The 25,441-nt window shown below is 32.4% G+C and overlaps 3 protein-coding genes across 3 annotated transcripts in view; 1 reads left to right on the plus strand and 2 right to left on the minus strand.

Moving 5' to 3' along the window:
• The window catches only part of LOC137930454 (integrin alpha-PS4-like), a 95,156-nt gene that overhangs the window by 49,343 nt on the left and 20,372 nt on the right, over positions 1 to 25,441 (plus strand). The window contains exons 2-5 of the mRNA XM_068773707.1: positions 21,883 to 22,042; positions 22,798 to 22,898; positions 22,974 to 23,035; positions 25,121 to 25,151. Of these exons, the coding sequence (XP_068629808.1) occupies positions 21,912 to 22,042; positions 22,798 to 22,898; positions 22,974 to 23,035; positions 25,121 to 25,151 (325 nt within the window). The 5' untranslated portion in view covers positions 21,883 to 21,911. The remainder of the gene's footprint in view (positions 1 to 21,882; positions 22,043 to 22,797; positions 22,899 to 22,973; positions 23,036 to 25,120; positions 25,152 to 25,441) is intronic.
• Positions 1,671 to 12,835, minus strand: LOC137930319 (integrin alpha-D-like). Its single transcript, XM_068773550.1, has 14 exons — positions 12,771 to 12,835; positions 12,087 to 12,208; positions 11,065 to 11,140; positions 10,690 to 10,813; positions 9,409 to 9,601; positions 8,889 to 9,055; positions 7,590 to 7,671; positions 6,730 to 6,813; positions 5,438 to 5,576; positions 4,335 to 4,419; positions 3,368 to 3,491; positions 3,132 to 3,206; positions 2,379 to 2,444; positions 1,671 to 1,787 (listed from the first exon to the last, which is right to left on the minus strand). Exons 2-14 carry the CDS (start codon positions 12,147 to 12,149, stop codon positions 1,689 to 1,691), a joined length of 1,377 nt encoding a protein of 458 aa, XP_068629651.1. The 5' UTR covers positions 12,150 to 12,208; positions 12,771 to 12,835; the 3' UTR covers positions 1,671 to 1,688.
• Positions 14,073 to 19,964, minus strand: LOC137930320 (phosphatidylinositol-glycan-specific phospholipase D-like). The gene is made up of 6 exons (XM_068773551.1): positions 19,919 to 19,964; positions 16,650 to 16,835; positions 16,177 to 16,268; positions 15,178 to 15,396; positions 14,291 to 14,399; positions 14,073 to 14,080 (listed from the first exon to the last, which is right to left on the minus strand). Exons 1-6 carry the CDS (start codon positions 19,962 to 19,964, stop codon positions 14,073 to 14,075), a joined length of 660 nt encoding a protein of 219 aa, XP_068629652.1.

Raw genomic sequence — 25,441 nt, forward strand, 5'->3', positions numbered from 1 at the left:
TTTTCTTGTAATCTTTTTACGTTCTTCTAATAACAGCGTTTTCCCTCTATAACGCTGTAATTTGTCACCTTTTATTTCTAGACAACGAAATTTACAGTGATTTAAGCTGTGGTAAACCAGCGGTATAGGACTGAGGTTTGCGATCGTAGGTCGCGTGTTTGATGGTTGCATGGAATTCCTTCGAAACTCAAGCTTCCAGAGAATGGGCAGGAGCGTTCTCTACCTGACACAATACCATACTGCGATCATTAACGGTAAATCATCCCATAGATATCTATAGGGGAGGCCTATGCCTTTCAGCGGGCGTCTATCTGCCGAAATGGGAAAGAAGTGCAATTTATAATCGATTTCGCTTACAATTACACATTGTGCTAATTGTGTTTTTATATAAAACTCTTATATACGGGCCTAATGAGAGAGAAGAGAATGCTAGTAAAACGCGTGTTATGCTTATAGGTTGCGTACATATAACGTTATAGGTGGAATTCATTTAATACCACACATCGATATAAACATCTTTATTCATACGCATTACTCTTTGATAGCGGATATACTTGTACTAGTACCGTATATAAATAATGAATTTTCCTTTACCTTTAATTACAACTAAACCAGAGCACAAAATAATTATTATCTGCCACACTTCAAAATAGAATAGCACTACTAAAGTTTCTGATCAAACATATTTTAATTAACATCACCGAGCGCCATAATTAAGCAATAGGCGGAAGGAATAATATTCTCAAGATTTTTGGTTCCATGTACGAGTTTTGATAAAGTACAATGAATATACATGGTGTTTGATTATAGATGTAAATGCATTAAGCTGGTAAATGAATATTTATTATATATATTTTTAATCATTTGTTAACAATACAGATAACATATGTTTTCGAAATTCAAACTACTATTTTTTTTATTAAATATTGCTTACTATCTATCTTGGTAGACTTTGTAATGCCAAAAATTATTTGCCTAAAAGTTGTTTGCCCTATCTCATTCCAATGGAAAATATAAGTTAGTGTAATATATTTCAGACTGATCACTTAATTATTAATGTATTAACATGGTAATTGGAATTTTTTATTTTTTTAATGGTTTTATAAAGTTTTATGTTTATTAACACGTAAGTAACTATCCAGTATTTTTTTTTAAAAAATGTTTTTTTTTCGGTAGTAATGTAACCGTTTCTTTTGTTCCTCTTAATTTTACTATTATTAGACGTAATTGTTAAAAAAAATGCCACCGTCCATCTGGCAATGTTCGGCTCGTGTAACATGATATTACTGGCAGCTTTACACATATAATGCCTCTCATCCCATTACTTAAATGGGATCCATCAGGATTAACTGAGACTAAGATGTGGCAATCGAATTGATCCCTCAACGCTGTTACGCTCAAGTCACTGCTTGTTAACTTGATTGATCTGAGAAGGGAGACGCAATCCATTATCTTCCATGAATGACAAACGAATAGGAAAAACTATTTCTTTTTGAAACAGCCTCTAATTATTGTAAAGAAATAAACAAACACATTGATATTTTTTTGTTTATTATAAATAAGAGATACAATGATTTGACACAAATTCACTTAAGCGCAACAACACATGAATTTCTATAGACACTAATTAAAACCAATTTGCGCATAGTATATATATACATAATATACAAGTATTTAATATAGTTTTTTCAGTGAATTTCAGCTTCACATATAAGGCTCAATTGATCGCTGGTGTCGCCTGTGTTTGGTTCCGCTTGCAATGGCTCCTCAATAACCTCCAGATCATCCTGAAAACTACACGTTATTAAATTTTCATGTACAAATTATTAATATATGTAATTAATTATAGAACAGTGGTAGCTCTACGAGTTACATTCTTATATAGTTCACCCAAACAAGTTTTCAGAGGATGGGCAGCAGCGATTGCCATAACGCCTACCAAGTGTGATGATGGTATATCCCCTCTATAGATATCTTTGGGGAAGACCAATCCTTTGCATTGGCGTTTACAGGCCAAAACGACGACGATACAAAGAATAAAAGAATAAAACGTTATAGTAAATGTAAGTACACTGAATGGAGTACTTACATTTACTATAACGTTTAATTAATTTTGAAAACAGTAATCGCCCTCCACTGTCACTTCCTTCATATATATAACTAGAGCGGTTACTATCGCCTCAAATTATTTTAGTCCAACTATAGCTTTACATCATATACCGTATTATTGACTTCAAGATATGCATTACAATCATTTGACAGTACTCCATTCATTAAATTGTTTGTTTTTAGTTGAACATTTCAAACTAACATTTACTTTTATATTTATTTAAGTTTGCGATTTGAGACCAATAAATGTAAATAAAAACAATGCTTACGTCCAACGTTTCTGCATTTCCTTCAATAACGTTGATATCCTCTGTATTCGTTTCTGTAGGTCGTTTCTAAAATAGAAGTTATATAAATAAATAAAAATGTTAACAAAAGTGTTTTAAAACAACAATACTTAAATTACATCACTTTTATAGACTTAATCATTAATTCTCCCGTTGAGCTGATCTAAGTTTAACCTAAACAATAACTTGTAATAATTCTATTGTAATGTAAAAAATAAATTTCTGTTGAAAAACAGAAATTTATTTTTTACATTTAATTCATCTCGAAAGTAGACGAAAGATGACAGAAACGATTTTTCTACATAAGCTATAAGATTGAAAGCCATGATTTGATACTAAAACTTAATTTTACTGTGACTCCTTCCTAAAGCTGTCTAAATAACAGGGTGACATCCGACTGTACGGCGAACTAATTATAGTAACCTATTATTTAATTATTGTGGCCTATGTTGCGCTTTTCTAAATTTTACAATATCATGATTAAATAAATAGATATTCTTAATGCTAAATTACTTCGAATTAACGCAAAAAATAATTAGTTGTAGGCATAAAGTTAGAATGAACATAACACAGTAACTTAGATCTTATTATATATGCATGGAGTTTACACTTCCAGAAAGTCGTACACCTGGTTTATTTTATTTTATGAATACTTTATTTACAGTTTATACTAGAATAAAACTTCAATATACATGCAGTAGTTTTAAACTTTAAGTGTCGGTGCTGAAAACATACCATACTCTTTCTTCTCTCGTCTTCTTTTTTCTCTTCTATTAGCTTCTTTTTCGTATTCCTGTTAAAGAAGCCGAACTGAAAGTGTACAATATTGAATTAAAAACTTCAACCGTCTATTGTAATTTAATACATAAAGTTTATTTTTGTCTAAGAAATATGTGAAAGAGGTCGTGTAAATCGTATGTTTCATAACTTTGGTTTTTGTGTGACTTACGGAAAAACAATATGACAGTTACCTTCCAAAGAACGAAGATTAATAATGCCAATATTAACACGGCGACTATAATTGCTATGATGATTATCACAAATTTATTATGTCCTAGTGACAGTTCCTTGTGATATTGTATAACTGTTGTCAACCTAAAAAATAGATAATAATTCTATTAAGATTTTTTCCTTTCTAAATTATAATTTAACTGAAACGTTGTTCGTAGTTCATTAATTCAAAAAAAAAAGCAAATTTTGGGACAAGACCTTTTACTGGGCGTTTATAAGTAAATCCACGAGCAATCAGGCTTTTTAAAACTTATCTAAATATATATATATATATATATATATATATATATATATATATATATATATATACATATATATATATATATTTATAATAAATATATCGTATTTATATATATCGTGCACTGTGTTTGGCACTAATCGGTGTAACATAACTCCTGAAGATGCCCCGTGTAGAGGTGAAACACCTGTTGAGAGATTTAACGGTGGCAGTTGTGTAATTCGCATTGTTTGCCGCATACGCATTTATCAGCGGGCTGGCGAGTGCATTTTGTTGCACGACTACCACTGCATGTGCGGCATGGCTGAATATTGGTCCTTTTCTTAATTAGGATAGACCCACGCAAGGTAACGCCTGATTCCATTAACTATATATCAAACAATATGATAGTATAAGATAATAATCATATGTATGTATGGCTCATGATATCAAGAGATACAGAAAATATGTCTAAAATATACAATACGGTATTTCATTCAAAAAAAGTTAAAGTTTGAGGAAGGTTCCTTTTTTTATCTTATCTAAACCATCTTATAATTTTGATATGGTAAGAAAGATAATCTTTTCTTTCACGAGCTAGTCCAGCCCATTCTCTGCTACCGATATACAAATAAAATATAAACAATTAAATTAATATATATATATATATATATATATATATATATATATATATATATATTTCTACTTACGATAATTCTTTCTTCGTCTCAGACGGCAGTAGGTACAACTCGAGTTTTGAAGTAACATTAATGGTTTTGCCTATTACATATTTTTCTGAAACAAAAAGAGAAAGTCGCTTATTGCCAAAACACATGCATTATATATATCTAGAGAAAATTCAAAGTAAATGGACAACTAAAAAAACTTATTAAAAGGAAATAAATTAAGGAAATTATATTTTAAGAATAGCAAATATTTAAATAATGATTGATCTCACTAAAAAAAAATTAGTATGTTGGCCGATACTATGCGGAGAACAGATGTCTTAATTGCGGTTTTTTTTTTTAAATCTGTCTAGAAAAGAAGAGACGGACCGAACTCGGCCAATCATTAGTCCGGCTAGGCTTATCATCGGCCTGTGTCGACAAATCGTTAGCCTAACTCGGCCTGCGTTTCGTGTGTCCTAATTTTAATCACCACGCTATTTTATATTCTTAATATATCGCCTGACTATAGCTATTATCAAAACTATTTACAACGAAAGATATAAAAGTTCAATTATATTACTTAAACAAAGGATATAAACTACGAAAAAAAATGTGGTCTCTCACTTCTGCCCTCATTGCCAAAGACACAAACACGCTAGTCTAGTTTATCTCTAATGCAGGTTTCTCAAGATACATTTGTTCTACTTTTTCACCTTTTTTTAATCGATTAATTAGATTTATTAAACGTAATAGATTATAAATTACTATTCAACCGTCTGACTACTAAGCAATTCTCTCAAGAACACACGAAAACTTCGGAACATATTTTAACTTGATGTTGTCAAATAAAACACTTTCATTTAGACAAATACCAACCAATTTTCATCATTATTTTCTTTAGATTTTTCCTAATAATGATTACAAGCAGGGGAGTAGCAAAAAATAAATTAGAATATAATATGGGTGTAGTAGCACATCTTGGTAAACTAAGACACACTGAAACTTGCAGTTCTGAAATTGGGCCGCGGTTTTCGAGACAAAATGACGCAGCGCTTTTGCGCCGCGTAGCAGTCAAATTTAACTAAAGTGACTAATATAGCTAAAGTGAAATGCATTTTTAGTTCAAACCTGTTACCTTAACTTACCTACAGCCTTTTCAGACACTTCTATGATAGCAATAATTTTCACAGCAGACTGACGATCCAAGTTGAACATGCATATATAAGTCATTTCATCAGTCGCATTATATACGTCACATTTATACCTTACTGAAGTTAGCAGTATCTAGAAGTAAAATGTAACGGTAAGTTATTGAGACCAAAATTATAGAATCGTCTGATTGAAAAATATTTACCTTGGGAACACCGAAATAATAAACCGCCCGAGGAAGCTAATATCAAGAAGAAGAAAGGAAGAAAGGGAGAGATAGTAGGAGTGGGCGTCGACAATTGTAAAGAAATTTAAATATGCGTTCTACACGTGACTACTTTTTCGCATATGTGGAAATACTAATTAAGTTTTTTTTTTTAATTTAAAAGTAGTCATTACTATTTCTATATATTCGCATGACTCCTTATAGTGACCACGCCATAAGAAAAACATTTACATAACCTTTACAACTAGCATTTAAATTTCAGCGGATTCATATTACTAAATACACGCACAACGTTCATTTGTAACCTACATACAATCGCCAAATAATTAACCCGCGAGTCGTGACCGAGTACACTCTAAGCGAAGAGAGAACAATTGTCTTGTTGACAGGCGACGTAATTCGAGTAACGCCTAAAGTGCAACAAGTCACCACATTGACAATGGTCGCCACAACGTGCCACTCATACGCCGCGGCTATGGTAATAATTTATGATATATTCCCGTAGATGTATACATAGACATGTAATTCTGTCAATGCAAGTATATTTCACATCGGGCCTCGGTAGGGCGCTATTAATCACATTCGTGCGTACGACACCGGCGACCGCGTCCGCATCGACCGCGTTCTAGCGAGGGTGGTCAAGAGAGACTCGTGTCTCTCCCGACCGCCGAGTAATCTTCTCTTGGTGTTTGTGTCCACACTACACGTCAGTCACAACATTATACACCTACATGGATATAAGCCAGACTAAAGTTTTTAACTCGCAGACCTTTGTTTCAGTGAGCTCAATTTAGACGAAACTGCACAGAGACAAAATGGTTACCAGCGTAACATCTTCTTTAAATGCAAGCATTTCAAAAGGAACAGTCATGTGTTTTACTTCACACAAGTGTTTAATTTCACTTAGGATAGATAACATTATACTCATAAAGTTCTCAAGTTCTAAAATTTTATTTGACATTTGATATAAATAACTAAGTTCGTCAATAAGTAAGCATTATTGGGTTAAGTAATCTAATATGTAATTAAAAATTATAATTTAAATTATATTGCACCACTCACTTTATATTCTTCAATAATCCGTGTATTACTCCATTTAATCACAGCACGGACATCTTGCCAAGATATACTACCATTATTTTCAATCTGTAAGTTAATAGGATTAGCAAGAAACCATCACACAGTTGAAGCTGTATTAAATGACGAAATCTAATTAAGGTACAAGTCTAAATAAGAATTTTTTCAAAGAAATCCTTTTATCATGTTCATCGTCATCATACCAGCCATAGAATGTCGTATCATAGTATATCGTAGATTTACTATCGGCCTGGTTGGATGCAGCCTGCATGCTTTAATGACCTTAATAAACCTTATTAGTGAATGGACACCGCAAGCTGCGGTTGTTGGTTCATTGTCTCCACTGCGGAATTGTAAAATCCCAGCGGATATATGTTCTGCGCGCTATGGCTTGATATAACCTGCTCTCTCTCTCACTACTTGCAAAAATACGTCGTTTGCTTTCATTTGTCTACGAATCTCCTCATTTATAATTCGATTTCGTAGAGAAATTCTGAGCATAGCCCTCGTTTACATGGCTCATTTGCATCTATAGCATCTAGCTTGTCAAGCTTAGATTCGGAATGGGTTTCTTTACAGAAACGCATTCTATCTATCAAATCAAACGAATTTACCGGAAGACTACTTCTTAGTTTACACTCAAGTAATGAAACTGTATCATACAAAACTGTAAATTATTAAAGTTTTCCTTAACATTTAATTTAGTATGAAGATTTCTTTAAAAGTAATAAATAATATTAAATAATTTACGCGTTGAATTGTTATTAAATTTCATTAGATTTTTATAACATTGTTTAAAATTAACAATAATAAATACATATTTGTTATCGATAAGCGAAATTTACCGTGTATTCGTGTTGGTCTTCAAACGTTTCTAATGCTGTATCAATAACCTCACTATCTGCAAGTGTTCGGTTGTTAGATGAACTGTAAATAAAGTATAAAACACGTAAATGTAATTAAATCGCAAAATACTAAATCAGCTTGCTCGACATAGAATGATAAGAAAAAACAGAAATAAGGGAATATAGTTAAAGCAACAATTAATTTTTGCCAAACATTAGGCGGTTAAATAAAACAGATAAGAATAGAATAGATTAATTAAAACCAAAAAAAGAGGTGCCGTGACGTTATTAATAAAGTTAAAATATTACTAAGCTCCGTATGTAGTGTACGAAATGTCAAACAGGTTCTTAAGTCACTATTGTTAACTATTAAGATATGAAATGAGTAATTATAATGGTTACTTTAATAATTGACTTGAAAAAACAATAAAACTAATGTTAAAATGAATACACTAATAGCTCACTTTGCGTCATGGTTACGTTCCAAAAAAACACGACGCGAATTGAAACGCCGCAAAGTGTATTAAGATTTTCTATAGCAAACCATTTAAAGATCGAAGATAGGTTCCAGGGTCACGAAAATACTACTTTTTAAAAAGAAAATAGAACAAATTAAACATTTAAAAAACAAAAATAATATAACTGTGCCAATAAATAAATTGGAATAATATTTACCTTTTTTGTAACCAGAAACAACACGTAAAAATTTATATAAATTTATTATTCTCTTTTAAAAAAAGCACAACACACTACCTAATTGAAACTGAACTCTTAAAATTAGCAAAACAAAGTGAAAACACAACTGTATTCAAATTGCGTTGACTTTTAGTTAGAAAGGAAATCCCCGAGTTTTGATGGCATGGCGCAATTAGAAACAAAAGTGTTGCCATCTTTAAAAAAAAAGAAAATTTTAAAAAATTTAAAGACTCGGACCCAAAACTACGCAACCTCGAAAATCTGACAACGCATAGTAAAAATTAGTACTAATTAAGCAGCGACGCAACTTCGAACAAAACGCAAAACGAAACGACGCAAAGCGAGGTATTGGTGTACCTAAAAAGACTTTCACTTTTTTTGATTTTCCTTCAAGCCTGCAAAAGTTATTGGCCTGTGAAATTACTTTTGGCAGTTTATTGTCCACCCGTGCGGCTAAAAAATGATACGTGAAGAGTTTATACATGTGATGATGACATATTATAGTAAATGTGATTATAAAAAAAAAATACAAAATAGTTGTGATAAATACTTATACATAAATAGCCCACAATTTTAACAGAATATTAAAAAAAACCCAATTACCCAGACAGAACGACAGCTTCAGTATCCAACTCGAATGGTACAACGAACTCTAAACTCTGGAACTCCGATTCCAATGAGCAACTATTGTTATAAAATTTAACATCGACCATTAAGCTGCCGTCTTTGTTTGTCGATTCGCTCATATTAAGCATCATTTCTATTAAATGCTGAAAGTAAAATACCAGGAATAAGGTATCGCTTATAGCGAATTCTTGGAACCGAGAATTGTATTTGCGAGTCCGGGTTTAAAAGCAAATGAAAGGTACAGATAATTAAAATGGACGTAAACAATTGTAACAAGAATTAAAGCCGTTTTGATGTCAACTAATAATTTATTTTATTTTATTAAAATATCGTCATTATTTAGTTTTGTTAGCAGTCGTCGATAGTTAAGACATTAAATTAATAACTAAAGTGATCACTCTGAAATATGTTTAATTTTGGCAATTGGACTGCGGCTGGCTTTATAATAACCAACTTTTTAATACGATATCTAAGTGAAAAAATGAAAACAGCTCACCTCTGCTTCTCTTCTTATTGGTATAGGAAGGAGGCACTTGTAGATTGTATCTTGACCGACGCAACCAATCCGAGCAATCCGAGCACCGCTGACTTTCAAATGCGCACAAGTTTGAGCATAAGAACTGTTTCCGTGGTTTTTAAAGCGTATTGTCACTATTTCCAAGTTCGTAGACCCTAACTTGTACGGTTGACTGAAAAAAAAAATCAGAAAACACCTGAATTTTAATTTTAATAGAGTACTTTTAAACCCACAGTCTTGAAGAAGAATATGCGTCAGAGGAAACATTTTCAAATTAAGAGCTCTTTTGGCGTTTAAATTCGTAAGCCAGATGTTGCATCTTATGTGCGGCCACTTTTCTCTGCAATCTTTTGAATCAGTTTACTTTGATTTAATAAAGTATAATCTTTCTGCAATGTTGTATAAAGTAAATTTTTAATGTTGTGTCACTAATAAAGGAACATATAACAAAACTATTATTTATGGTTATTTTTAATTTAATTTTAAATCGTGTGTACTGCTGGTGTACGTAAATAAATAAATTTAAATAAACATTTTAAAATTGACTTGTTGATGACTAGAACGTAGTCATGTTGTCCTGATTTTTTATCCTATGCAAAAACACTGTTATGTTTTTTCTATATTACTAACATTTATCTACAACTTTATTGTGTACTGTGCAGTTTTCCAATAAACGTGAAACGCCAAGAATTTAAGACGTGAAACAACTTTACAGGAGTACACACATGACATTTGTTGATATTATCTCCGGTATAACAAGGATAATTATAATTAATTCGTAGAGCATTGTAAGAAGTAAGAATAAGGATATCCGAAATAAACCGATATAGGCAGGCCACAGAGCGCTCAGAACAGATGGCCGCTATGGTCTTAACGCTCTGGAGGGGAGACCGCAGCACAGGATATCCCCCCAAAACAACAGACGACCTTGTTAAGATTGTCTGGAGAAGATGAATGCATACTCCTTTCTACTGGTCATATTATACAACAATAGGGAAACGCTACATGCAGCAGTGGGCGACCTATGACTGAAATGATAATGATGATAAATAGAAAGTGTAATAAGGAAATATCAATGGTAGATAAATGGACGTTTTTACTAAAGTCTTACAGTGTGCAAAATTGAAATGTTTATTAGTAATATTTTTTTCCTGTTGTACCGCGACATGTATACAACTAATTCCAGTACAAAGATAATCAGGAGAGGTAGTATTGTGAAAAATAGTATTTGTATAACGTATGTGATTAAAGAGAATGTACCTCCCAGACCATTCCAGCGACATGTTCAATTGTGGCAAGCAACTCTCACCAGAACAACGCCGCTCTATTTCCAACGATGTTGACGGATTTTCTGGACTTATCGTCACCCAGGTCTCATTGAAATCTGTTAAAGTTAAACGAGAAATTACACTGATGAGCCAACTCGGTAAGTTGATCATAAACATCATGATTATCATATCAGCCGATGTCCGGTCTTGCACTATTCGCATCTAGTAACTTCCTGCAGGTTTACATGTCGTCAGTCCTGCTAGTTGGAATCCCTGGTTAAAAAATTAATAGGTACAAAATTTTTAAATTTCTTACGTAACTATCACTATTGCTTATAAATGATACAAAATAAATTGATTGACTTACCTCTGGTTTTAAAAGTATCGTCCGAGTTCAATTTAATTGACGTCGTAAACATGTAGGAACCTGGTTCATAATTATCCTAAAAAAATACAGAGTAAATTTACAAAATTATTATAATGCCACTGACAGAAGTCAGGATGAAGGAGGTGCTTATGTATTTCATTTCCATAAAGATTGGAGTTTGAATTCTTTGTTAGTTGTCCCAACAGGATTTATATTGCTAAAAATGAAGTTATTCCTCTGTCACATTCAAATAAAAAAATTAGTAATATTTTTAAGAGTAAGCACTTTGTTTATCGATTAAATGTGATATAAACAATAAAATGTTGTAATCAATAATACAGATAAGTATTTAAAAAACAACATAACTTTGCAACATGTGAACACAGTTAAATACGCGGAGGTCATAGCTTCAAGTATGAAAGTTTATTTCCGTAAAAAATGTTCTAAAATGTGATGGACACTTATAATAAAAAAATGAATTCTACAAAGTTGTTCTCAAATCATGACTTGACTAACGGTAATAAGGATTCCTTTATATATTTATTAATAATCATGAAAACAAAGTGTTTTGTAAACTACAATGCCGAGACAAACATCAACAGCTTTGTGTCGAAAAAATTGTGTTTTTATAATCCCAGCTTTTTCACAGAACCAATACCGAAATAATTAAAAAAATGCTCTGGTTGTTTCAATACTATATCGTTATAAAATTGCAATTTTGAAAGCAGACGAAATAAAAATGTAAAAAGAAAAATGTAGCAATTTCGTGCCGAAATCAAGCCATACAATACAAAAGCGCTTGCCGGAATCAGATCAAAGCTTCTATTTTATTGTTGTCTTTTGGCTAATATAGACAGAATGGAAATAATAGTGTTATTTCGAAACTTTAAAGTTCTTAACTTCGTAAATTAAATAAATATAAGTTATTCATTCAGATTTCGGCTCTTGACAAATGCTTTAATTACAAGAGCAACACAATTTAATTTCAAGTTATTACAATAATTAAGACTATTCAAACTTACAATATCAACATCCACGTCTATGATTATGTTCGCTTCCTTAAGAGACAAATCAATGATTTTCATTTCTTGATCTTCTCTTATCTGCACTCCATTACCGATTATACTGTTTTCTAATATGATTTCTGAAAATAGTTTTTTTTATATTTCTTTAACCACAATAAAAACTTAGTTACTTATCAAAAATATTAATGAAATGTAGTCAATAAGCCAGGTTGCGAATGAAATTTCATTTTTTCCCTAAATCTATACGTATCTAAAAATAAATAAATATAAATGTCTAAAAATCCACGCGAATTCACTTGCCTTTCTGCAATTAGTTTATAATACGTATGTAGCACGAGCAGTGGTAGCCCAACGGTAGAGGACTGACACTTGCGATCATAGATCGCCGGTTCGATTCCCGGGATTACAATCTTATATAATTCACATTTTGTGCATTGATTATATAAAATTGCCACTTCTCACAAACAAGTCTCCAGAGGATGGGCAGCGGCGGTCTTCTGCGTATCATGATACCACTGCGATCGCTACCGGCCTACCAAGCGTGGCGATTATGGTATATCCCCCATAGATATCTTTGAGGGTGGCTTAAGTCTTGCAGAGGACGTCTATGGTCTAAAACGACGACCATGTCGTGTACAGATTTTGAATTTTTTTTAAAATAAACGAAATTAAAATACTCACTTCCAGAAACATTTCGTGGTTTAAGAGGGTATGATACATCAATTTTTACGCGAACTGTAAAATTATTGCTCTTTATCCGCACAACCTGAAATTAAAATACATAAATCAAATTAAACATACAAGAGGGTTCATATTTTGTAATATTAGTTGTATAATGCAATTAAATTCACCTGTTCACCGACCAGATGTGCAGATACAGCCACTTTGGCGGAGGAAATGCTGCGATACATAATTGCTCGCGAACTTTCCGGGCAACCAATAGCTAATTCTGGAATATAGGTGCTTTTTATTTCAGCAAATCAAATCTTACAAACATAGATAATATATATATATATCATTATAAATATAGTCATTTATTTACTTATTTCTTTTTATATATCTATGTATATATAGATATATAAAAAGAAATAAGTAAATTAATCCATATTCGCTTGCTTGAAAAAAAGTAGATGCTTATGTTACCATATACTCAATGGTAAAGATTAGGAATAAATTATTCTCAATATACCTTTACGTCGCCCGATCCGAGGAGTTTCTATAATGGAATATGTTCTCACAGGAAAGCTATTCTTGCAATACATTTCAGAAGATAAAGACGAAAGTATGACACCAATATGTTACCAGTGATGTTAGTCATCACTATGACGTGGTCTCTAGTTTGCATTGAACCACCAGAGAATAACGATCTCCGTAAGCAAACGAAATTAACCGATAAAGATCAGTAGATTGGCGAGTCGAAGCCTGCGATATATAGCCTGCCTACTACATCTTCGGCAATGAGCTGGTTTGAACCTTAAAGTTCTGGAGTAGAAACCATGCACTTGCTGAACATAGGATATCCATAAAGCAAACAAACGACCCAGTTAAGTTCGAGAACTCGCAGAATGCAGTTACGAAGTATACTTAAATATGACTCTGATACAATATTATTTAAAAACAATACTAATCAATTACCATCACGGCCATTATTATCAACATCTGTTATAACTTGAAGTGTGACTCCGAAAGATTTAAATCGAGTATTCTGTATTCTCTGCGTGGAAACGAGTTGCGAAAGAGTTATTGATTTAAAATATTTATCCTTTAGTAGCATTCTGTTCAACTCGAAGCCAGATATTACGTATACAGCGCCCGTTCCGAAATCTTCATACGGTGCGCTTACAATCACTTCTGTAATGTATAAAAGTTGCAAATATAATTAAAATAATTAAAATCGAAGTGACCATAAGAATATTAGATGAAGAAAATACCAATATGATTTAAATATATTGTTCTAATTTTTATAAAATAGTGGCGTGTATATTAGTACCCTTCATTTGACAACAAAAGATTTTTTAACTTGTATTCAGTTTTTCCGAAATGTCTCTTTATCCCAACTTACACATAAAAGTTTTAGTTTTTTTAAAGCTTTCAATTAAAACAATAGAATTTAATTTCAATAGAAATGATTGCCAGGGTTTTTAAAACATTATCGAAATAAAAATATATATAATAGAGTTTTTCCACGGAAGTGAATGTACCTGGAATATTGTCACCGTCGATGTCTGCTGATGCTATGGCATTGCCGAACCGAGAGCCAATTTTTGTTCCTAGAATCGATCGCATTCTGTTCACTTTTCCTATTGTTTCCTGTTATATAAACAGTTTACTTTAAGTCTATCAATATTTATTTATATTTACTTATTTACTATTAATATGAAATAAATCGGACAAAACGGACAATATTTCGGCGATTTCTTCCAGGAAACCATTTGGTGACAGAAAAAATAAAGGCACGGACGCTCACCAAGTGATAGAAAGGGTTGGAAATAAATGTGTACATATATTACAGGTTATATATTATACAAAAAAATGAATACATAAAAATATGTCTGTGTATATTATATTTTAGGTTCATCTCAATTTCGAACCCACAGAATGTTTTTGTTTTCAAGCCAAAGGTATACTGGCGAGAATGGCTATTGCTTTAAGTCAGGTTTTCATACATAAACGTTGCTATGTACATAGTTTATTCAAAAAGTTTGTTATCGTTACGTACGTCGAGTATAAAAAAAGCTTTGAAATTTGTTTTTTAAGTTAACATATGTATACAATTTGTTAACTTAAAGAGTATATATATGGAATATATATATATATATATACACATATATATATGTATATATATATATACATAAATATATATGTATATATATATATATATATATATATGGAAAGACTCATTTGGCTTAATTAGTATATCTATCACTCTCTATCTTAATCAGTATAATATTTATTCATGTCCTGTTAAAAATACCCAAGAATTTATGTCAATTTACAACCCATAAAAATTATCACGTGCCACTCAAAGCAAGCAAATGACAGATAGTATATAAATATTATATGTGTTTTAGAGATGATAATGTGTTACCAAATCGCCCCCCGTGTAAATATGAAGTGCGCCGGTCTCGTAATATTCGTCGTCATCACATTGCGCGGGCGCACCAACTACTAGCTCCGTATAACCATCACCATTCAAATCTACCCCCAGCATTGCCCACCCGAACATTGCATTAATCGTTTCCGACTCAATTCCGACATTTTTAATTAATGTTAATATTTTCTTTTTACTATAGCGTAGAAACTCTATCTGAAAGATAAATAAAAGCCTTGTAGTATACAGTCAGTGCCTAACGAACATTGTTAACGATTTTTGGGATAGTTTTTAGGGTTATTTCTATATTTGCTTACAACTTATTTGATTATAAGTATTTAGCGTTTTGTTGTCTATAATGTCGTGTTGCGAAAGATGTCTACCCACAAGGTGGAAATATAATCTTGTTAAAATTGAAAGACGTTGGATGTAGGCAGCTTCCAACTGCTCTTATAGAAAATCTATAAGTGGGGGAGGTTGGTTAGCAGTGCAAAATTTACGACTAACGTGATAAAGATGATGATTATCTTGTTGGACGGAGAGTCTCCTACGCACTCAGTAAAAAACTGGACTCGTCAAAGATGCCGGTATATAGAATGATATGTGTACACAGAATAATAAATGCTAAAGTCTTTCGCCATTTTGCATGTTATTTAGTCACAGTAAATAAAAGGAAGCTGAAAATACTTCGAATATGTCACGATGAAAAATGCAGCCTGTGCTATGTTGGAACTAGTAATGAAAGAAAAATTTAAAAAAGGCAAAACATTTTCGATCAAAAAATCAGATGTGGTACAGTCACAGCATAAGAGATTTATTCCATGCAGCAACTTCTATAGTAATGACAGCCTTTATAAAAATGTCAATATACGTGATAAAGCTACACAATTAAAAAATAAAGATTTAAAATAAAGTTAAGGATGACGTCATCATTATGTCACCGAATACAGCCATATAAACCTACTTAAGTTTAGTATTTCTATATCAAGTACTTACTCTGTTAGTCATACTTTTATACTGCATTGTGAATGCATAGATTGTTTGATTTACTCCGTATATAGAAAACGTACCCGAAGCTAGAGATGACCCTGAAATAATAAAAAAACATGTTGATTTTAATAAATATAAATAAAGTTGAGACGTTGCTATTAAAATCTTCAAACAGGCTGGCCACTTAAATCTAATAAATGAAGGCCAAAGAACAAAGAAAGTCTTAGAGTAGATGCCGCATGAAAATACACCCAAGGAGTATAATAAGAAAAGTATAAAATCCTCCTTTAAAATGAACTGAAAACAATAGAAAAGCATCAGGGAAATAATTGTTAACAGAGAACCTCAAAGAGAAGACGTTGTAAAAAGTCTAAAAGTCGAGCAATGTAATGAAGGTAGTCTATAGTCACAAAATTTTATGTAGAATAGAGAATGCCAACAGTCTTTCACTTTAAAAATACATTGATGATAAAACTAACCGACATTACGAAACTGTTTGACATGCTTTGTGAATTTCTGTGAATCTTCTGTCGAATTTGCTGGTTCTAAAGGATCGGATATAGATATGTAGTTCACTTGTCCACCCTCAAATATCTTCGATATGAGAATTAAATCGTTACTTTCATCAACGAGCATGGTCCAACCCACACCTCCAGTAAATGAATCTGTAAATAATAAAATCTATAATGTTCAAAAATATCATCAAAGACTCGTTGCACAGTCTTTTTCATCTACTCGTTGTAAAATTTTGGTCAATATCAACACAGGGTTGTTAAAAACTAAGATCGAAAATCCTAGGATCGAAAATCATAGATTCAATTACTTTCAAAAAGATTTAAAAGGCTTATAAACTTAAATTTTGTAAGAATATTATTATTACTAAGTAAAACCTTCAAAAACTGTCCTCAGTTACGAAAAGGTTTTAAGAAATTCTTTCCGCAAGAGATGTTAGAGTCGTTCCTTATGTTCATAAAGCTTCCTGGAGATAATTAGTTAAAATATACTTACTCCGTTTAGTGGTGCCCCTGACGTACTGCTCGTAGATTCCTTCATACCGATATGCAGTACTGTTATAAATGAAACAAGTTCCGTATATTGAGGTGGTTATTTCAACGGATTTTCGAGGATGAAGTTTTTGGTACGATGACATCCATAACGGCGCACATGTCTAAAACAAGTTACAAAATTCGAACAATAGTTGCATCAGGTACCTTTGAATTTTTAATTAGTTTTAGCTACTTCGTCCCAGAATTACTGATTTAATTATTTATATTGTTATTCACTTAGGATCATTAACAGTGAGCACTGTTAGTTATAAAGAAGAATACAGGGGACGCTAAAAACTGGAATCAGATAAAGCTCCTCTGTAGTGGCATTCTTCAAACAATATATAACAAAGCTAGGGAACTAATAGCTCTGCTACTGTTTTTGAAAATCATCACAAAGAAAACAACCCGTCAGTATTTGTTGTGAATTCTTCTCAGATCATTCACAGTTCGAAACCATAGTAGCTATAAGTTTGAGAATCGAATTCTAGTTTCTATCGAATGGGACTCTACAGGTATTCTTGTCATATCGAACACTAGTTATCACAGTAAATGAACCAAAGTATACAATGACACGAATAAATAAGTTTCCGTTTAAACCTTTGTTCACTTCTTTTTATTCACAGAAAACTTCCTCAAATTCATACGACAAAGTAGAGTTGTCTTAATATAAAAATAATATTATTACACATGATATCTAATTGACTTTTATAAAATAATTACATACATTTTGGCTTCGTCGCGCCAAAACGTCTGCACTTAACATTAAAAAATGAGTAAATGAAATAATTTAGTAAATAAAACGTCGTTAATATTTTCTTCCTTCTCTTCGTTAAAGTTTATAAAGATAGTAAAATGAAAGCATAATAAAAAGTGCGTTACCACAAAATAGTCATTAGTTGCAGCTATGGAGGCTCCGAGACAGTAATGTTGACCGATATTATAATCTAAAAATATAAATATCACATTGTTAGCTCAACTTAAAATAAGTTACCCAGTTATTGAACTTAATTAAACATAGTATCTTATTTAATGCAATGTCACACTTGATTATATTCGGCGTATCAGCCCATTGACGCCCACTAGAAGGCACAGGTCTCCCCCAGAGATATCTATGGGAGAATATACCATAATCGCCACACTTAGCAGGCGGGTAGGCGATCGTAATGTAGTATTATGGTACACAGGGGACGCTGCTAGCAATCCTATATAATTAACGCATAAAGTGTGAATTATCAGAAATTGTATCCCGGGAATCAAACCTGCGACCCACGAAGTCTCAGTCCTCTATCGTTGGGTAACCACTGCTCATATTCAATTCAACTATAAATTTCTTTATACAAGTAGGCATTTACAAGTAGTTTTAAATCGTCAAATATTTCAAGATTAAAAGTAGTAAACTACCACCCGCTCGGAATGGTGACTTCCTAAGAAGAGCCGACCAGAAAATCAACAGTTGCTCTGTATAAATAAAATTTAACAATGATGTCACACAGGTTTTAATTAACTAAAAACTCTTGAATCATAATTGGATTTATTTGATAATATTCGCCTAGATTAGATTTAAAACTGAGAAAAGAAAGATCTAAGTCTGCATTGAAACTTTATTACAAATGCCTATAGTAAAACCAATTAAGAATTTGTTTACTTTATCAAGACGAAATTTTAATGTTGTGTTTATTTATATTTTTAAAATCTGCAAAAGTCAGGCCTACTGGTGCTTCGGCCATTTTTGTATCTTATCTAAGAATACCAATACCTCTGGTCGAGTGTTCAGTGAGCGCTCCGATATTAATATTGGCCCTTTGGCATGACGCGGTTTTGCTTATAACATCTTCAATAGGACAGATATATACTCGTCCATCTAGACCGCCATACGGTGCACCGATTACTGAAACAATGTACAAATGAGTTATTTATTTAATGTAAATTTGTTACACAACCGTTATAAAGGTTTAGAATTACCGGCCAGTTTCTAAAAGTTATTACATAATGCAAGAGTTTTTGAAAGGTACGTTGGGAAGTAAATAAGTTTATCACTATTTTTAACCTATGAAAAAAAGTTTAACGTAACTAATATTATTTGTCCCTGTCTTTGTATTGTTATCTCATTTAAAAAAAGTAATAACAATATCACTGCCATATAAATGTCGACCTAAAAATCCATAATGATATTACGTATTGTAATAATAAATAATAATAATTTTTACGCAAGATTATGCGAATGAACTTGAACTTCAATGAACCAAGAAATATTTAAAAAAATAATTATAATTGCTTAAATACTTTCATAACTTCAAGCAATATAAAAGCAAGAAGATTGGTTACGATAAATTATAACAAAAACTGAAAATTTGTATGAAAGAAATATAAACTCGAGGATTATTCGGATAAATTCACTGATTAACTTAAGTTTTCACAATTCGTTAATTAACTAAAACCACTGTGTTAAATTTAATTGTTGATCGCCATTTAATCGGTGATTAGATGTAAATTAAGTTTAACGGTATACTGTTAATACAACCCAAATAATTTGAAACAACGGCCGGAAATTAAATTTATTAATTTTTTTAAATAAAGAAATCTAAGAAGGCCTTTTAAGAATTTGTGTTTCATATTACGATATAATAATCTATAACTAATATTCTACAAAAAGGAGATAAAAATCTTTATATAGGGCAGCTAGATCAATTGGTACGTACTTAACTGGCCTGCTTTTAAAAATCCCATTGAATATCCAAAAGCCATTTTATCCACATCCTCCGCTGGTCTTATTTCGATAAAAGATTGCTCGTGGAAGATTCCGAAAACCGCATTAACTGTCACAATTAGATATAACAACAGCATTTTAATGTCATTAAAATACAGAACGTGTTAAATTAAACTAAATATCCTGCCTTCATTTTGAATGTACAAACATTTGTTAAGCACTGAATATAAAATTATAAGTTTTTCCTTCCTGTTCTTTAAATAAATCGAGTCACTTAATGTTCTGAATGTATAGCATTCAGTCAAAGAATATTAAAACCGATTCTTAAGCGATGGATTTTCGATCCATTTACTTTTATACAGGGTAATTGACTAATGGTATAGCTATGTAAAAGCTCTGAAGGTGTGAAGATATGTATTTACTGTCAATTAATGTACGGTAGACCTATCCAAAAATCAATGGTTTCAGAAATATTAAATGTCGTAATAAAAACATAGTAAGAAAAATCGTTTTCAAAATTCGAATAACTACGTATTCAAATTAATTGTTGTTTACTTTCTGTCTATGCAGACCTTGTACTACCAAAAGTTATCAGCCTGACGCATTCAAATATTAAAAAGAAATGAACGCAGCGACTGCACAAAAGAACAGTGGCAATCCTATATAATTAATGCACAAAGAGCAGAATATAAGACGTGCTAACACACTATCTATTTTAAAGAAAATGGTTACGAACTATTTACTAAACCTATGATTATTAATCCGTTAATTAAAATCTTTTACTTCCTCTGTTTCTTCACTTTCTGAGGCAAGCGCGATTTAAATCAGTGTGATCTTTTATTTATTATAAATATATATGTTATATGCACATGTATGTAAGTTTGTATATATGTATGTTTTGTACACGTTAACAACCCATTACGTACACTTATACTTTTTCCATGCTTTGGTTGTCTGTAAGAGATTGCCTTGTGTAATAAGACCGCTCATTGTATTATTTTATTTATTAAAATGAAACTGTATTAAATGTATCCTAGCGTGTACAATAAAGAATATTAAATAAAATAAAAGTGTGAATTATATAAAACTGAATCCCGGGAATCGAATCTGCGACCTACGAGCGTAACTCTCATTCTTCTATCACTGGGCTACCAGTGCACACATAATAAATATTTTCCCGTCTGTGTTACAACTCTTTGGAGGAAGGAAAATTGTTTTAATTATTCAATGCGTACAAAAATATGTTTGTTAATATGTGCCGCAGTATTTAGTACACACAGTTTAATTATTGATTAATTTGGACTATAAGGGCAATGGAATGTAAGTAAAATATTAATTAATTAATATTGATTTTTGTCATAGACGTCTGGGTAAATATTTGTGTTTTCTTCTATAACTATCCTATACGCTATTAAACGAGTGCTAAATAAATAGTTAGTTTTACATGAGTAAACTGATACAAGATGCCTAAAAATAATTCATGAGGAAACAATAATCAGTTGAATATTAAATCTATTTTAATAATTTATTATATTTTTACGTTTAGCCACTTAAATAATACGATACATATTTATTAATTAGAAATTACTTTTTTACATATCGGGATGCATATTTACACCTCTGACTTTTTTAATAAAACAATTAAATCTATAACATATAATTACAATGTATGTAATTGTATAACTATGTTGGTTCGGTGAAACATATTCTATGTTATAAATTATCTTTTGGTGAGTCAAATTTGATAGCGTGTTTAGAATTTTAAATAGATTGTCATTGTCTAATCTTCAGTTATACATAAAGCAAATCAGTATATTTATTTTAAAGCTCTATACGCCACATCGAAAAAACATACTTTAAAAATCTCTTTACATTGTGTAAGAAAGTAATTATTCCTCACATTAACTTATTTATGAAATTTTAATTCAAATCGTAAAATTATAGTTCTTATTTCAGATGTAAAATGGGGATTCGTGGTACTACAAATGCTTTTGTCACCAATCTACAGTTATTATCACGAACAGTCAATGAAGTCAATAGTGTCGTCGCTGTATGGAGCGATGCCGAATGAATCTTTCTTCGGTTACAGCATTACTTACCAACCACTAACGAAGAGGTATGAAATATTATTAAAATAAAATTTAATATCGCATCTTATATATATGCAATTATTAATCTATGACCCAATAAGTAACAGATTCTAGCAAAAGAATTTTATTTAATTTTCTAATGTCTGCATTTTCTTATTTGTGTCCTGTTTTCCCATTGAAAATTGCTAGATAATGAACTGTAACTATAATGGAATGAAGATCGAAGGTTCCATTTCCCGAGAATATTCAAAGGAGATGCTGGCTGCAAACCGCTCTCAACTCCTGTTGGAAACCTAAGAGGAATGTCTACGTCCAGAACTTCGTTCGTTCGACGGCTAAAATGACGACAATGATAATAATTCAATGGATGCAGGTTGCAGACCGCTTCTTACCAGGTTCTTTTGTAAACATGATAATGATGATTTACTTAAAAACAACCGGCAATCTACGAACAATGATGGGAAATGATAATATAAAATGATTCACAATGTCATAAAATTTTTATTATTTAAATCCCGAGCGTAGCCTTCTCTATAACTCAAAGGGCAAGCTTGAGCTTGCCAATAAAATCCGAAATGAAAAACCACATTTTAGTGCCGTAAGCCATCGCTGGTAACACTTATTGATCATAGAACTCGACCTTTAAGCACTGGGGAGATATTCCTCAATATTAATTATTAAAAAAGGTTTATTCAATAGTATAGCTATCTTAAACATTATAAAAAATAAATTATATCGGCTGAACTAATAATAATCTGGTACAAATCATTTTCTGGTACAGTTTGTTAATAGGTGCACCGACCGCAGGATTCGAAGGTCAAGTCTTCGAGTATGACATCAAGTCGAAAAATATCTCAAAAGTAGACATCAATTTGGGAACAGGTATATACGGCTCTGATGTAATATATTTAAATCCTTAAGAAAGCGTCATTAATAAACACGATAATAATTTTTCAGAACACAACACGACGAACGCCTGGCTCGGTGCTAACATAAAAGCTGTAGATATGTTTTTTACGGTATTGTTTTATTTTAAATTTAAATAATATTTATAAGTGTTAAGGTATTTCAGGGTTTCTCCGTCTATGCCTTATGATGATTACCTAGTTAAGACGGCGCCGCATTCCAATTGGCTATGCTTTGATCGCTGTCGATCTTCTCCCGCTCTCGGTTTCTTTTTTTTTAGTTTCTGGGGGGGGGATATCTTCTGGATAGACACAAGAGACCCTGCCGTATGGGGGAAGGACACTATTATTTGAGATTGCATACGAACTAAAACCCACTAAGTAGTCATCCTCTCAAACGGTACTCGCGGGTGGCCCTCAACCAAACCATCCTTGATATCCTCGCTGTGCCGCAGGAACACGAGACCACTTCTCGATACTGCCCTCTTCGCGTTCAGACCCTCAAGTGAACGAAGAACGCACTTACCATCTACGTACGCAAATCTATTGCCCTTTTAGACGCATTTTACGACAGGTACGAGATATCTTAGCCCTGTTTTATTAACCCAGGCTAAAGGGTTAAAGTGTCTGTCAATGTGAAAATATATTAATTGTTATATTTAACCTAATATCCACGTTTCATTTTTGAGTACTTAAAGTCTTAATGATTTATATTCCGAATTTATGATATAAATTATTAATGTTATTTGGAGTCACAAAAAAGGAGTGAGACGTCACAGGATCACAGGAATCTAAAGGGTATCGCAGTAAAAATAAATATTTGGAAAGCTCTGAGATGAGGGGTAATTTAAACTGAATTTTCAAAATCAAAAATTTAATGATTTTTTTTTCAACTTAAAATCCTTCATACATATCTTTCGCCTTTTTATAAGGCTTTCTGGTGTAATCTGTTGAATAACCTAAAGATAATAAAGATAGCCCGTAAGGCACCTATGACTAAACAAATAGTTAATAATAGGTTGTCAAATATCTCCCTTCCGCCTTTTTGTATTTTGAATTTCGCGGCTATGTACAAAGCGCTACAGAGCTCGTATCTGGCAATACTATATATAATTTGAAAAGTCTTGACATAACCTACAAAACGACGCTATGCATGATTAGTTTGGATATTGCGTTCAACAGTTATAGACGTGTGTTCAAACATGGAGTTCACTAACGCCGAAATTCGCGCTATTTTAAAGTTTTCCTTCGTTAAAGGCAAATCCGCTAGAGAAACGTTCCGTGAGATTAATGGTGTTTTGGGGGATGGTACTCTATCACTTCGAACCGCGGAGGAATAGTCTCGACGATTCAGAGCCGAGATTTGACGCAAAAAAACCTTCTGGACCGAATCAACGCCTGCGATATGCTGCTGAAACGGAACGAACTCGACCCATTCTTGAAGCGGATGGTGACTGGCGACGAAAAATGCCGGTGAATCGTCCCAAACAGTGGCCAAGCCGAGATTGACGGCCAGGAAGGTTTTGCTGTGTGTTTGGTGGGATTGGAAGGGAATCATTCACTATGAGCTGCTCCCATATGGCCAGACGCTTAATTCTACCATCTACTGCGAACAACTGGACCGCTTGAAGCAGGCGATCGACCAGAAGCGTCCAGAATTGGCCAACAGGAAGGGTGTAGTGTTCCACCAGGACAACGCCAGACCACACACTTCGTTGATGACTCGTCAGAAGCTACGGGAGCTCGGATGGGAGGTTTTATCACATCCACCATATAGCCCGGACATAGCGCCAAGTGATTACCACCTGTTCCTGTCCATGGCAAACGCTCTTGGTGGTGTAAAGTTGAACTCAAAAGAGGTTTGTGAAAAGTGGCTTTCCGAGTTCTTCGCAAATAAGGAGGGGGGCTTCTACGAGGGAGGTATTATGAAGTTGCCGTCTAGATGGAAACAGATTATCGAACAAAACGGCGCATATTTGAACTAAATCCGATCACTGTAACACTTTTTATAAAGCATTGAATAAAGAGCAAAAAAGCGGAAGGGAGATATTTGACAACCTGTTATAATTTAAAGTTTATATAATTAACTTTTTAGAAGTTATTTTTAAATTAGTTATATATCTAAATAGTATCAAAAAAAATTATGTAATATTTAATTTTATATGTCCGCTATATTTATAGCCAAATTTACTTTTACAGACTTGCGCACCGCGAAACGTTTTAAAAGATGGTGAGTTATGATTTATTACGATTAATTAAATGTATATAATTTGATAGAATTGTTAGAGTCGCTGGATGCGAAAGGGACCATAAATCCACACACAGATATTATTCTATAGAGGACAACTATAAAATGTTTAAAAGTCGTCGTTTTAATATTAGTATAGTTTCTCTTTTTGAGTTTTTACTTTCAATATTAGTCTAATTATTGTGTGCAATAACCATATTATTTTTATTAATTATGAAACATCATACTAATTGTTAATTTGTTATAAACGGTATAACAAAACAGAACTGACA

The sequence above is a fragment of the Battus philenor genome, unplaced genomic scaffold (assembly GCF_028537555.1).
Source record: "Battus philenor isolate CCGP_79_NKW_IND1 unplaced genomic scaffold, ilBatPhil1.0.hap1 SCAF_6, whole genome shotgun sequence".
Classification (NCBI taxonomy): Eukaryota; Metazoa; Arthropoda; class Insecta; order Lepidoptera; family Papilionidae; genus Battus; species Battus philenor.

Coding starts and splice junctions, on each gene's coding strand:
- LOC137930319 (XM_068773550.1), bottom strand. CDS start 12,149: ATGAAAATCATTGATTTGTCTCTTAAGGAAGCGAACATAATCATAGAC. Junction 11,141..12,086: donor TAGACGTGGATGTTGATATT/GTAAGTTTGAAT, acceptor GTATTTTTTTAG/GATAATTATGAACCAGGTTC. Junction 6,814..7,589: donor AAGACCAACACGAATACACG/GTAAATTTCGCT, acceptor ATTAACTTACAG/ATTGAAAATAATGGTAGTAT.
- LOC137930320 (XM_068773551.1), bottom strand. CDS start 19,964: ATGGCTTTTGGATATTCAATGGGATTTTTAAAAGCAGGCCAGTTAA. Junction 16,836..19,918: donor TTTAAAAGCAGGCCAGTTAA/GTACGTACCAAT, acceptor TATTATTTACAG/ATTCATTTACTGGAGGTGTG. Junction 16,269..16,649: donor CAAACAGTTTCGTAATGTCG/GTTAGTTTTATC, acceptor TTATTATTTCAG/GGTCATCTCTAGCTTCGGGT.